We start from the raw sequence: 14483 nt of genomic DNA, 5'->3' as shown, positions 1-14483 counted from the left end.
ACTTTTTCCTGTTAAAAATTTATATAATGAGCGAGTTCATCATGAATCCATCAATCCGTGTTTTTGTCTTATCCTGAACCACTATGGTACACGGTACACCTATAATAAGTGTTTACATTGGGACTATTTTACACTGGTTCGGATCGCTGCCGCTGCGGAGTAGCCCAGAACCGGCGTGACTCGTCATAGACGTACACAGAGAGAAGCAGTTCCGGCTACAATGTTCTTCCGAAAGACGCATTATTCTGTTAATAAACGCAAGTTTACTATCGCTCGCTAAAGCGCCAAAAACGTAAAAAATAAACCCTCACCTTTGATAAAGCCTCACATTGATAAAGCCTCACAAATAACGTGCAAGTATTGAGGCCCCAGACAGCAGTCATTTAGTAATAGCCTGTATTCTTTCTTTTTTTACCTACACACCAGTGGGAATATTTTTGGTTTTGCATTTCAAATAGGGCCAATATATAGGCTTCTCCTAGGCTTACGTTTTTAAATTACAAAGGGCCTACTGATGTTTTTGTTTTTGTATTTTCAATATTATAGGCTATTATTTGTGCATAAACATATCTGGTTATAGTAAACATACCGTTTGTTTGAAAACAACATATTTTGTCATCCTTGCTGCAAGCTTACAAGAGCGTTAAATCATCATTAAATGTGAAGGGGGGCCCTAAAATATTTTATTGGGAAAAAGGGGGTCTCAGACAAAAAAAGGTTGGGAACCACTGCTGTAACGTGCTGATCTAACCAGCGGTCTCATAAAACGTTAAAAAATGTAAACGTCTGGGAGAATGAGTAGAGCAGGCGATCTGAATAAGAGTGATGATGCAAAAAAGAGCACTATTCGGTACGGATTTCTGTGCGCACACACCCAACCCGAAGCGTGCAGCCATGCACAATAGACCTACAGTGCGCGAGTCCTGAATTGAGCTCTCTTTCGTGTCTAAATAGACAAATACACACAACATTATGTCTAAATGTCTTGGAGAGTATTCACCTAAACTATGTCGGTTATATCTTGTGAGTGTATCGGATGTGCATCAGTGCAATTGGATCCGCATGTCATTGGACATGATCCGACGTCTTAAAGTGACAGTGGGTAATAAACGTAATGCGTTCCGTGTCCTTAATATTGGTCAAGCAACAAAAGAAAAAGAGAGAAGCATTCACTGTTTGTTAATAGCTTTAAGGATTAATTATATTTAATTCATACGAATAAATATGTCTGCTTGATAGAATAAGTGATGTATGCAAGTAGTTATAAAGAATTTTTTACTTTAGGAAAAGTGGTTTTAATAGTAATTGTGTTGGCTTTCTGTCAGGCACATATCGTTGTTTCAATGTTTCTGTCTCCCTGCAGCATGTCTGCATTTAATCTTTAATTTAATATTCATCAATCCTACCTTGTAACTGTTACCTTCATGTTACTGTTATTTTTGGCCAGAGATTTGTTGAAGGTTTGGCTGAATTTTGGAGAATTTTGAATGTGCTCTGCTGAATATATTAACAGTTTAAATAAAAAAGCTGAATTGTGAGTTTGTGTAACTGAATTTTTAACGGTCAATACTGCTTAGAAGTGAAAAGAAAACAAGCAAATCCGAAAAATCCGAAAGGGCTAAAAATAAATCCAAAAAAACGGAATTTGAGAAAAAATAAAACGGATTTCATAGGGCCCTATAACATGCAGTCCAGAGCGCTCTTTAAATAAAACATAAATAAATCCTGCACAGTTGACTTTAGAGCTGGTTTCAGTTGGTCAATGGCTCAGTCTATTTCAGTTCCTCAAAATACGCCTGAACACACACCTCGTTCTCAGACCAGCAGCCCATGGGTGAACAGATGGAGCAAATGCATTTACTATTTAAACAACTATTTTGGTGCAGGACGTGAAAATGAAAACTGCGTCAGGCTGAAACTAGCTAAACACACTTGCGTCTGGCGCTGCATTGCACCGTGTGTATTATAGGGCCCTATAACTTAAATACGAGACAAACGAGGGTATTAAGGACAATGTGATGAATTAATGAATCTGCATGACAACTCATAAGTGGCAAAGGAAAACACGAACTGGGAACTAATACAGCCTAAAAGTCCACGAAAGTGGACAAAGATAACTGAGTGTCTGAGACATACCTATGACATTTACACACATTATATTCAAGGTATACTTTTTACCAACTGAATCTAATGTTTGAGTTCAAATGAATTAATGTTTTTATATGTTAAATAAAATGCATTACATAAAAAAAAAATATAGGACTATAGAAGCACAGTTTGCCTTTGTAATAAAAAGGACCTTATTTATCAGTGTTCTGAAAGTTCAGTTAAACCTCTGTTCCTCCAGATGGGACTCTGCTGTGCCAGGGTTCACATTCTCCGATCAGCTCCTTCAGATCACCACACGCCTCCCCTCAAACTATGTGTATGGTGTTGGTGAAACAGAGCATCCCAGCTACACACATGACCTCAACTTTCACACATACGGCCTGTTAGCCAAAGACCAGCCTCCAGGGGTGAGTGTCCCAACCAGTGCTGATGTTTTACAAGAGTGAGATGTAACGTCATCTGCACTTCACAAACGGCTGATTCATTCAGGAATGAAGTCAATTAGATTGCGTGTGATATTGCACTTATTTCTTGTTATTTTATTGCTGTGCTTATATTTCTTGCCCTGCTATCTTCAAATTTAGGGTCATTCTGTTTTCTTTAGGCTTCAGGAAATGGGATTACCATGGTTCTTAAGCTAAATAAAAAATCTCTCATTAACACTACATCGTCTGGAGCAGAACTGAAATCACATCACAAACTCAAAGTCTGATCTCTTTCTGCTCATCTGCAGTATAAACTGAACAGTTATGGAGTCCATCCCTTTCACATGGGTCTGGAGAAATCCAAAAACGCTCACGGCGTCCTCCTGCTCAACAGCAATGCCATGGGTGAGTACAAACACACACTAAATGTGTGTGACGCACTCGGACACAACCTGTGCTGATGCTGTGAGAGCAAACTCAACACATCTGAAACCAGCCTGAGATGGTTTGATGGTTTAAACTGGTCTAGGTTGTTCATGGACAAAAGCAATGAAGATACTTTCAAAATTAATAAATTAAAGCCTATTATTTCACAACTAATTAGTAGTTAGGAAATAAAATTATTTAAAAAAATTAAAATAGGGAGATGGTTCACATTCTTTTCAGCATTTTATTAGACTGAATGTGGATGTGTGCGTATACCTGTGATTTTAAGAAATATTTAATAAGTTACATTTGACTTATTACAAAAAAAAAAAAAAGAAAGATTTCATTAAAAAAATGTATTCACAAATTAAGCACTTACATTAAACATTGCCATTTTGTGGTAAATATAGTAATATATTATAAAAATTGTGACGTAGTAACAATTTAATCGGTAGTATTTCAACTTATGTTCATTTAAATGTAAACGTCAATATGTTAATATTTTACTGCAAATATACCGTTACAAAATTATTATTGATAATAATGGAAATTACAAAAATATTAAAACTAAAACACATGACGGGAAAAAAAGTGTTACAAATAGGTTTAATTTTCTTTATCCAAAATATAATTGCAAATTTGACTTTTCTTATCCTGTCTTAGTTTAATTTTCATGGACATTTAGTTTGCTCAGAATTCTTTCCTGTTTCCTTTGTTCATTTTCCTGCCACTTGTTTGTTACTAATTAATTTGATCACACCTGTTAGTATTCTGTTCATTATCTGTGTAGATTTAGGGACTGTTCACACGACACCGTTTTTAACTAAAAACGTAAAACTTTTTATCCGTTTTGGCAGTTCGTTTACACAACAACTCCGTTGTGGTTTCCTGAAAACGAGAAGTTCTTAAAACCGGTTTTAAAGTGCAAGTTTTTGAAACCGGCATTCATGTAAACAACAAAAAGGTGAATCTCTGAATACAATGATGTCATGCAAATGCATATTACGTGTTCAGTCTATAGTGTTTCATCGCCATCTATTGGCCTGGAAGCAGAATTTTAGTCGTTTTTGCGGATCTTTTAAAGTTTTTCTGAGTTCTCAGTTCACTGTCAGATATTGTTAGCGCTTATGCTTAGACGCATTGTCTCGTGGACTTGGATTATCTGAGTTCATTTTCGTATTCAATTTTTCTTCTAGTATCGTGACTTTTAGTATTATGACAGAGTCACATGGATGATGTCATCCGTTTCTCTTTTTTTTGCTTGTTTTGCTCTCAGATGTGACCTTCGTGCCGACTCCAGCTCTGACCTACCGCACCATCGGAGGAATCCTGGACTTCTACATGCTGATGGGACCCACTCCAGAAGCTGTGGTTCAACAGTACACTGAGGTGTGTGTGTGTGTGTGTGTGTGTGTGTGTGTGTGTGCAGTGCTGGGGGGCCTTCAGGAATGTGGTTGGGAAAATGTATGTGCATAAAATGTAAAATATTTATCTCTCGGTTTTGTTTGACAGATGATCGGCCGCCCGGTTCTTCCAGCCTATTGGTCGCTTGGATTCCAGCTTTGTCGCTATGGCTACGGCAATGATGCGGAGATCGCAGATCTTTACAATGACATGAAAGCTGCAAAAATTCCTTACGTAAGCACCTCATCTTTAAAACTTCTGATGTATTTGGTATTTGATTTAATGATCACAATGTTTGACCTTTAATCCCTCATAGGATGTTCAATATGCAGACATTGACTACATGGAGAGGCAGATGGACTTTACGCTGGACAAACAGAACTTCAAGGGACTGCCTGCTCTGGTGGACCGCATGAGGGCTGAGGGGATGCGCTTCATCTTCATTTTGGTACCAACAATTCTTAATTGCTGGAAATAAACTGTTCTTTCCATAAAAAGATGAAAGATGTTGTAATGAGAACAGAGCTTATAAATATAGATGGATATAGTCTGACATCAGTATAGCCAGAAACATGCAGTGAAATGTATTCTGTAGCAAAACTACATGCTTTATTTGTTTGTGTGCTTCAGGACCCGGCTATAGCTGCCAATGAGACTAAAGGCTCCTACCCTGCGTTTGATACCGGGATTGAAAAAGACGTTTTCATCAAATGGCCTCCTAAGCTCAGCGATGACATTGTGTGGGGAAAGGTACGGCAAACGCAAAGAGAAAGAGCAGCATTTATTGATGTATACTGAGTCAATACCTCATAGTTGAGTTGACAGTGTGTTTTTCTCTGCTCTGCGTCACAAGTTTGGGGTCCTTCATGTTCTGCGGTACCTTGAACTCCGTGGCTTTTGAAACATTGGTTTGCTTGTGTTGCAATTTAAGTATAATATGATTGTCTATGCAACACGATATGGAAATTTGCCATTGCTCAGTGAGGGATCGACAGTCAGCCTACATAAAAACTGAGTTTCTAAATTATTATTATTATTACTTTGACATTTTTATACCAATTTCCATAATTTTCTCAAACAGCATGAATTTTTTGTAGTAAAACAAATCAAATAATAGCACAAAACAGCACTGACTTCATCAAATCCATTGCTAATACTGATGTTTGTGCTGTTGTTTTCCCATGTTTTGTTATGCTGCATTCTCCAGGTCCTAAAATGCAATTTTCCCAACTCCTACTTGGGAATAACCACTGAAAGGGAAATTAATCAACCCATACTTTGAGTGATGAATGAAGCAGAATTCTGTAGATTATTTTCAAATGTGGTGGAAGAATTCAGATTCAGAGTTTCGGGTTAAATGAGGTTAAAGTGGGAAACTTCCTCTGGAACGCAACTTTAGTTGAAGAGATTTTTATTATTATTTTGGAGCATTTTGATTAGAGAACCTGTTGATCTGATGTTTTCCGTCATATACAGTGGTGACGTGGACATGTACTGAAAGCAGGAATGATCCTGAACTCCTGATTTTAGCGGTTGTTTCGCCCTCATAGGTGTGGCCTGATTATCCTGATGTTGATGTGGACAATTCTTTGGACTGGGATACTCAAGTAAAGGTATCTGCCTATTTCTCTCTTGGTCCATTTTTATCAATTTTCTTATATATATTGCTTTCTTTCTATTTCTCTCACTCTTTAATCAGAGAACCGGACATATTTTCTCTTGTTCCCCCATATTCAAGTCTATTCATACTGAAATCATCAGTACAATGGGCAGTCAAGAGAGATGATTGTGATATAGTAGACACTATCAACCAGTCAGCATGTAGAAGACACACCATCAGCCAATGAACACATTCTAGTACTATGCTGTTGTACAAACTCAAACTCAACCAATCAGAACAGACAAGAAGCACATTACTGTTTAATCAAATGAGCAAACATCCAATCCGCATGTAGAAATGGTTAAAGCATCTTGCCCAACCTAATGTTTCTTTCATTTAAACTGTCAGCTGTTCCGAGCATTCGTGGCGTTCCCTGATTTCTTCAAGCAAAGTACAGCAGAGTGGTGGGCAGAGCAGATTAAGGACTATTACAACAACGTCATGAAGTTTGATGGACTTTGGATCGTGAGTGCTTTGTTTTTGTCATTTTTCATGTTGGAATGAAAAGTAAAGCAATTTCATGAATTAAAATTGTACAAGATGTTCTTTGAGGACATATGTGCTATTACAGGCCATTGTTGCTCTTAAAATTCATGATGATTCAATGATTCACGAATACATCTTACTTGTCAGAGTCATGGTGGGCTGTGCAAGAACAAGTGACGGGTTAGCATAGCAATGCCCTATCTCCACACTCATTTGCATGTCACCGTTTTCCCCTTTGGATTGATTGAATGATAACTCTGTCATTGTGTTTTTTTTTTCTAAAGGACATGAATGAGCCGGCCAGTTTTGTGCATGGCACCGTCGGAGAGAAGTGTTTAGGGGATCAAACTTTGGAAAATCCTCCATACATGCCCCGTAAGTTTTCACGAACGCATCCTGGCATGAATACTTGGCTCCAGGGATTTTACCACGCCATAGTCATCATTTACTAGGCCTGCCCCTGACTGAAGATTTTTCTAGTCGACCGTAGTCGTTCATATAAACCATTAGTTGACTAGGCGCATGCTTATACTAATTTAATTACTTTAACATTCATTTTTTCATATTTTCGGTGCTCTAGCGCATGCATAAAGCTTGAAGCAAAGCAGTGGCAAAAATAATGACTGTGAATGTGTCAGAGAAAATAGCAAGAATATTTTTTTGATTATTTGTTAATGAACCATTTTTTTTCTGAGTCAGTGTCGGGTGCAAAGATGAAGTTGACAATGCTGACACGTCATCTCTTCAGTACATCTCATTTATTTACAGAGGAAACTGAGACGGCAGAAAGCGCATCCTCTTTGTTTTCTTTATTTTACAACGGCACAATGTTTTTTTGTTATTGTGAGTTTGTTCAAATAGTAATTTGTTTTAAGCTGTGTAATGTATTCCTCTTATCTGTATGACCAAAAATGAGGGAGTATAGTAATCGCGCCGGCGTCTCTATGCAAGCGAGCGATACTTCAGCTTCCACACTCCACACAAACACTTGGATATGCGCCCAATAATGGTTAACTTTAGAGCAAGTGGCCAAGTAAAGTTGCTTCTTAAATGTTTCAAATGATAAGCCATATTTGAGGTCGATGGATGATAGACGAACATTTGGAGTTTCTGACCGACATACTGTAATTACCACAAGAACCGCTGTTAATGATCTCTGTGTGAATTAAACCCTTTCTGTAGAGTTTTTTCTGTGACTAACCAACTCATAACATTTTGGTCGACTAATGTTTATACTAGTGTTTAGCACTTTCTGTCCAAAATGAATCTGTATGTGTGTGATCTTTTCCCAGCACTGGAGTCCATGCATAGAGGTCTGAACCACAAGACTATGTGCATGAACAGCGAGCAGATCCTCGCTGATGGCACACGCGTCAAGCATTATGATGTCCACAACTTGTACGGATGGTCTCACACCAAACCCACTTATGAGTGAGTTTTGTGTTCCTCCATATTCACTACTACATTTATTTCTTGGTTGTTCTGAAACGAGTTTTGATTGTTTTGTGTGTTTATCACCATCATCATCATCATCATCATTTTCAAAGCTTTACCAAAACACAAACAGTAACTGACACAAACAATAACAGACAAATACAAATGAAACAAAAAATCACACAATATCACATGTTTACATATAGGCTAAAACCATAGACAGTATAAGAAGTGGACAGAGCCATCTCATTTGAACTCAGTTGAGACAGTTGAAGCCCATTTTTAGCGATTTTTGAGCACTTCCGTTCCTGACGCGCAGACTCAAACCGACTCAAACTAAGCTTGATGACTTGAGCAACCTGTCTGACAGACGTAAATCTTCTAGTTGCTGTGCGTGAAAATTGCCAACGTTAATCACTTCATATGTATTCACTTGCCACATACCGAATTATATCCAATTCCCCAAAAACGTTGTTGAAATATTTTGTCCCGTTGCTTTTATGGACTCATTATCTATGGGCTTTTCCCTTGACGGGACGTCCCCCCGATTGCCTGCGAGCTTCTCCTCTTGTCTATACGGTAATGTCTCTATTGTGCGACATAAAGTCGCGTGGTTATGACGCAATCGTTAGCCTGTTTTTAACAAAAACGGCTTCTACTGGGCCATAACATAAGATACAAAGTAATGGAGCCTTTTATACATTGTCGTGTTTATTTAGAAATAAATAATGGACAAATTAAGTCTTTGGACGCCTCAGATGTAAAGTTATTCACTGTCAAAGTGACGCCAAAATGAATGGGAGTCAATGGAATGCTAACAGCAGGTGAAGTTCTGCTACAATGGCGGCTCCCGCTGGCTTCAGCTTCAGGCTGATAGATTACACCCTTGGCTAAAACACCAATGGTTCCACATACTGGAGGAGAGCCTGACTGAACTTTGGGCCGGGTTCATCGGTGTTGAAATTATGCTATGTGTATTTCACAGTGCTTTGCTTAGTACCACTGGAAAGAGAGGAGTGGTTATTACCCGTTCAACATACCCGTCTAGTGGGCGCTGGGCAGGACATTGGCTGGGAGACAACTACTCCAGCTGGGACCAGCTTCTCAAGTCCATCATAGGTATGACGATGATGATGCTTATTATTAGATGCTTCTTGGTCTCTACTGTACAATTCAGTGTATAAACTTAATATCTGTATGCATGAAAACCAAAACCTCCCTCCTTTTGTTTCTATCTTTCAGGCATGATGGAGTTCAGCATATTTGGCATCCCCTATGTAATTGCCTCTCTCGTCCTATTGATCTAATAATTGGTGCTTTATTTCCTATCAGATAATGTTTTTAGTTCAGTTGGGTGCGTTACACTAGCATGCAGCCATTACACTGACTCTAGAGTTTATTTATGAATGCTCTGTTTTTACAGAGAACTATATTTGTGTTTCTCTCTATCACTCTGGTTCCAGACCGGCGCTGATATCTGTGGCTTCTTTAATCCTGCCGAATACGAGATGTGTCTGCGCTGGATGCAGCTCGGAGCTTTCTACCCGTTCTCCAGAAACCACAACACCATAAACATGCCAGTAAGAACACACACTCACAGCACCTGTTTATGGACAGATTGAGGATTTCTGGACCAAAAACTTGATTATCTTATTCTAAGCCTATAGGCATGACGTTAGTATAAATGTATTGTGTACATGTTTTTCAGCACATTGTAATATTTTTTGGATCTAAAAATGTTTTGTTTAAATCCTTCATCACTCTGCTAATGAAGCTCGCGTGAGAATCCATTCATGTTTTCTCCAGAAGTGCTGAATGATGATAATCTGATCTTTGACAGAGGCAGGATCCCGTGGCCTGGGGAGAGGAGTTCGCTGCTGTGTCTCGTGATGTGCTGAATATTCGCTACACCCTCCTGCCATATCTGAACACACTGATGTATGAAGCTCACGCTCATGGAAACACTGTGGTCAGACCCCTTCTGCACGAGTGAGTGTTTCTCAAGAGTTCACTCACACACACATGAAAATCACCCAACACCATGAGCCAGATGTTCAGCAGAATGCTCATGCTACAGCTCTTTTCTTCCATGCAGTAGAAGTAAATGACAGGAAATGATGACAAAACTTCCACTGTCCCTTTAAGATCTTGTGCTCCTCTCTTTCCCTCCAAATATACACTATTGCCAAAAGTATTGGGACACCCGTCCAAATCGCTGAATTCAGCTGTTCCTATCACTTTCATGGCCACAGTTGTATAAATCAGGCATGCAGACGCTTCTACAAACATTTGTGAAAGAATGTGTCGCTCTCAGGAGCTCAGTGAATTCAAGCGTGGGACTGTGATCAGTTTCCACCTCTGCAATAAGTCCATTCGTGACATTTCCATTTCCAACTCAATATTCCACGGTCAACTGTTAGTGGTATTATAACAAAGTGGAAGCAATTGGGAACAACAGAAACTCAGCAATGAAGTGGTAGGCCACGTAAAATCACAGAGCGGAGTCAGTGTATGCTGAGGCTCACAGTGCGCAGAAGATTACAACTTTCTGCAGAGTCAATAGAGACCTCCACACTTTGTGTGGCCTTTAGATTAGCTATAGAGTCACTGGACTCGATGGATGAGTCTGGGTTTGGCGATTACCAGGAGAATGGGACTTGCCTGACTACATTGTGCCAAGTGTAAAGTTTGGTCGAGGGGGGATTATGGTGTGGGGTTGTTTTTAAGGAGTTGGGCTTGACCCCTTTAGTTCCAGTGAAAGGAACTCTTAATGCTTCAACCTACCAAGACATTTCTGACAATTTCATGCACCCAACTTTGTGGGAACAGTTTGTGGATGTTCCTGTTCCAGCATGACTGTGCTCCAGTGCACAAAGCAGGTCCATACAGACATGGATGAGAGAGTTTGGTGTGGAGGAACTTGACTGGCCTCCACAGAGTCCTGACCTCAACCCGATAGAACAGCTTTGGCATGAATTAGTGCGAAGACTGCGAGCCAAGCCTTCTCGTCCAACATCAGTGCCTTACCTTACTAATGCACAAAATTCCCATAAACACATTCCTAAACTTTAAGGAAAGTGTTCCCAGTAGAGTTGAAACTGTTATAGCTGGAAAGGGTCGGCCAACTCCATATTAACCCCTACGGATTTAGAATGGGATTTCATTAAAGTTCATGTTCATGTAAAGGCAGACGTCCCAAAACTTTTGCCAACATTGTGTATCTTCATCACACTATCTTCAGTCCACCCTCTTGATTCAATTACATCTCCCCCAAAGCATCATGGGAATGAATAATCAGAACTTGGGCCAGATTCTCTGTCTGTGTATTGCTCTTAAACTTAAGTTAAGATTAACCTTAAGTTAATGATCATATTCATATGCAACAAAATAATTTTCTTAAAAAGTGTTGTTTTAAACTCATTTAAATTTAAAATTTCCTTAAAGCAAGATAAATGTACTCTGTTCAGCAACTCATGCTTTCATTTCATGCTCTAAACTCGCTTTTTGTGGTTTCCTCTCATGAGCTGCATCACGTCCAGTGTTGATGAGATCATGTCCAGTGTTGATGAGATCATGTCCAGTGTTGATGAGATCATGTCCAGTGTTGATGAGATCATGTCCAGTGTTGATGAGATCATGTTCTGGATTGCAGGTTTGTCACAGATGAAAACACATGGAAGATCGACAGGCAGTTCCTCTGGGGTCCCGCTCTTCTGATCACACCTGCACTGGACCCGGTACTGAACGCACACACACAAACACAACTCCACTGTATTTCACACACACAAACACAACTCCACTTATTTCACACACAAACACAACTCAACTGTGTTCATACTACAAGCCAGTCTCCAGCAGTCATGTTTATTAAGTTTTGAGTTTGCTCACATAAACTTAAATGATGCCCTTGTGTGACACATGTTTGTGTTGTTGTTTATTGATTCCTCATTGGTTGTGTTTTGTGAAGGGTGTTACTGTGGTCAGGGGCTACTTGCCAAACGCCCGCTGGTACGATTACCACACGGTAAGCATTTCATCAGCAAGCATGCATGATTTTAGTAGCATGTCAATGAAAGAAGCCGTCATAGTGCACTCTCTGATCTGCTGGTGTGTGACTGATCCACCAGGGGGAAGCTGTTGGAGTGCGAGGACAGTTTGTGGATATGGAAACACCATTATGGAAAATTAACCTGCATGTGAGAGGAGGACACATCCTGCCCTGGCAGAAAGCAGAGAGCAACACACACTACAGGTCAAGAAGCTGACCGACATCTTTATTAAGACTTCTGACATTTCTCTAGAGTTGCATAGGTTTTTTTTTTTTTTCTCCACTTTTAAAAGAGTTCTGGCAAGACAAACAGTACATTTTCTTTTATATATCCATATTCCACTCTCTCTGCGTGTCTTTAAGAGTTCATATTGTTGTTTATCAAAATGAACAAGTTTCTGATCACTGAATAAGTTTTAAAGAACCCATATTATGCTTTTTCAGATATTCCCTTTCATACAGTGTGTAATAGAGCTGTTTGTGAATGTAAAATGTCTGCAAAGTTTAAAGATCAAAGTGCAGATACAAGTTTTTGTCTCCTAAAAGAAAGAAGCGATTCTGAACTGCATGAAACGAGTCGTCAGTATTTCCAGTCTCACTTCCAACTCATTTGCATAATGCCCATCTGTGATCTTCATTGGCTGAACAGCGTCTCTTTGCCCCACCCTTAAACACTGTCGTTTATCTGAGACTGGGAGAGTTTGGTTCGTGTTGTTCATGTCGAGAAGACGCTGTTTTCTGCTGACAAAGCAAATCCACTTTGATGAGATTGATACGTAAAACCCAGATTCAGATATGATAATGAGCGTTTGGTTTCTGACCAATCACAGCAGACTGGGTCATCTGACCAATCAGAGCAGAGCAGCTCTCAGAGAGGCGGAGTTTAGAGAGACTGAATCTTTGATCGAAGTGTTTTCAGACACTGAGAGAAAAGAGCTGATGCTGTTTTTGACCTTGCATGTGTGTGAACCTTTTATAGGAGACTCCAAAATAACATTATAGGAACCTTTAAAATATCATAATAGGCACAGTTTAATATGTAAATATAGGTGTTAGTGTGTTTATTCTTGTGATGCCACAACAACACTTATGTTATTTTCACTGTTTTGTTTTGGGTTTTTTCTTCTTGTAGTCGTCTGAATCCTCTGGGTCTTCTTGTTGCTCTTGATGATGGAGGTTCAGCACATGGATCCTTGTTCTGGGATGACGGAGAGGGAATTGGTGAGTTATATTTGTGAGTGAGTGACTGTGTCTGTGTGTGTGTGTGTTATTGTGAGGAATTGAATGGTTTTGATTTTACTTAATGATAACATATGTTGATTTATTTAGCCCAAATGGCCTCTGGCAACATTTATACATTGCTTTCAAACTGAAATGTCCAGTGAGTAGTGCTAAAATGGTTAATATATTTCTGATAAACATGTGTTTGAATCTATTACTTTTTTCTCATAATAAATGATATTATTGGTAACATAATTTAATGTAAGCATTACAAACAATAAAACTGTGTTCTGAATATGTATCTTTATTTTAGTTTGTACATCACCCTAAAACCTTATTTTTCCTTCTTTCTCTTTACAGATACTGTTCAGAACAAGCGTTTCCTCTTGACAACTTTCACTGCGTCTTCGGTACGTTCATATATTTTGAAGAAAACTGTGTGTGCATTTCTTTCGGATTTATTTGGATAGTATTCAATAAATCCAATAGGGAATCCAAGTGTGTAACATATGTGTGTAATAGCTGTCCTGTGTGTTTATATGTGTGTGTAACATGTGTGTTCATATGTATAGGGTGTTCTGACCAGCGTGGTTCCCACAGACGGTCTGGCCGAGGCCGACAGGTTGACTCTGGGTCTGGTGAAGGTGTGGGGTGTAACAGCGCCCGTCACTCGTGTTACACTGAGCGTGACTGGACAGCCTGACGCCGACCTGCCATTCACATATAATGCTGAGGTCAGACATATGCAAACATACTTAAGTTTCATACTGTCAGAAACACTCATACAAATGACATGTCGCTCAGCAATGAATCCTGTGCAGTGAATCTGCTGATTAAACACATCACAATAATCCACAAGTGATCCACACCTCTCCAGTCAGGGGCGGAGCTAGACTCTAAGTACAGTGGGGGCGGAGCTAGACTCTCAGTACAGTGGGGGCGGAGCTAGACTCTCAGTACAGTGGGGGCGGAGCTAGACTCTCAGTACAGTGGGGGTGGAGCTAGACTCTCAGTACAGTGGGGGTGGAGCTAGACTCTCAGTACAGTGGGGGCGGAGCTAGACTCTCAGTACAGTGGGGGCGGAGCTAGACTCTCAGTACAGTGGGGGTGGAGCTAGACTCTCAGTACAGTGGGGGTGGAGCTAGACTCTCAGTACAGTGGGGGCGGAGCTAGACTCTCAGTACTGTGGGGGTGGAGCTAAACTCTCAGTACAGTGGGGGTGGAGCTAGACTCTCAGTACTGTGGAGGTGGAGCTAGACTCTCAGTACTG

At 39.8% G+C, this 14483-nt stretch overlaps 2 protein-coding genes across 2 annotated transcripts in view; one reads left to right on the top strand and one right to left on the bottom strand.

The window, feature by feature from the left end:
- LOC143746076 (uncharacterized) overlaps positions 1 to 14483 on the bottom strand; it is a 189292-nt gene that overhangs the window by 72744 nt on the left and 102065 nt on the right. The window lies entirely within an intron of this gene.
- The window catches only part of LOC143746064 (sucrase-isomaltase, intestinal-like), a 50283-nt gene that overhangs the window by 34370 nt on the left and 1430 nt on the right, over positions 1 to 14483 (top strand). The window contains exons 28-47 of the mRNA XM_077237780.1: positions 2348 to 2516; positions 2843 to 2939; positions 4237 to 4349; positions 4473 to 4598; positions 4681 to 4812; positions 4995 to 5114; positions 5915 to 5977; positions 6373 to 6489; positions 6795 to 6885; positions 7803 to 7941; positions 8930 to 9063; positions 9187 to 9221; positions 9408 to 9524; positions 9785 to 9933; positions 11597 to 11681; positions 11912 to 11968; positions 12072 to 12196; positions 13125 to 13213; positions 13574 to 13623; positions 13786 to 13947. Of these exons, the coding sequence (XP_077093895.1) occupies positions 2348 to 2516; positions 2843 to 2939; positions 4237 to 4349; positions 4473 to 4598; positions 4681 to 4812; positions 4995 to 5114; positions 5915 to 5977; positions 6373 to 6489; positions 6795 to 6885; positions 7803 to 7941; positions 8930 to 9063; positions 9187 to 9221; positions 9408 to 9524; positions 9785 to 9933; positions 11597 to 11681; positions 11912 to 11968; positions 12072 to 12196; positions 13125 to 13213; positions 13574 to 13623; positions 13786 to 13947 (2170 nt within the window). The remainder of the gene's footprint in view (positions 1 to 2347; positions 2517 to 2842; positions 2940 to 4236; positions 4350 to 4472; positions 4599 to 4680; positions 4813 to 4994; positions 5115 to 5914; positions 5978 to 6372; positions 6490 to 6794; positions 6886 to 7802; positions 7942 to 8929; positions 9064 to 9186; positions 9222 to 9407; positions 9525 to 9784; positions 9934 to 11596; positions 11682 to 11911; positions 11969 to 12071; positions 12197 to 13124; positions 13214 to 13573; positions 13624 to 13785; positions 13948 to 14483) is intronic.

The sequence above is a fragment of the Siphateles boraxobius genome, unplaced genomic scaffold, assembly GCF_051911475.1.
Source record: "Siphateles boraxobius isolate OS27281-9 unplaced genomic scaffold, OSU_SipBor_1 21, whole genome shotgun sequence".
In the NCBI taxonomy this organism is placed as follows: domain Eukaryota; kingdom Metazoa; phylum Chordata; class Actinopteri; order Cypriniformes; family Leuciscidae; genus Siphateles; species Siphateles boraxobius.
The sequence above is the reverse complement of the archived record's forward strand: the minus strand, read 5'-3'. Positions and strand labels throughout refer to the sequence as shown.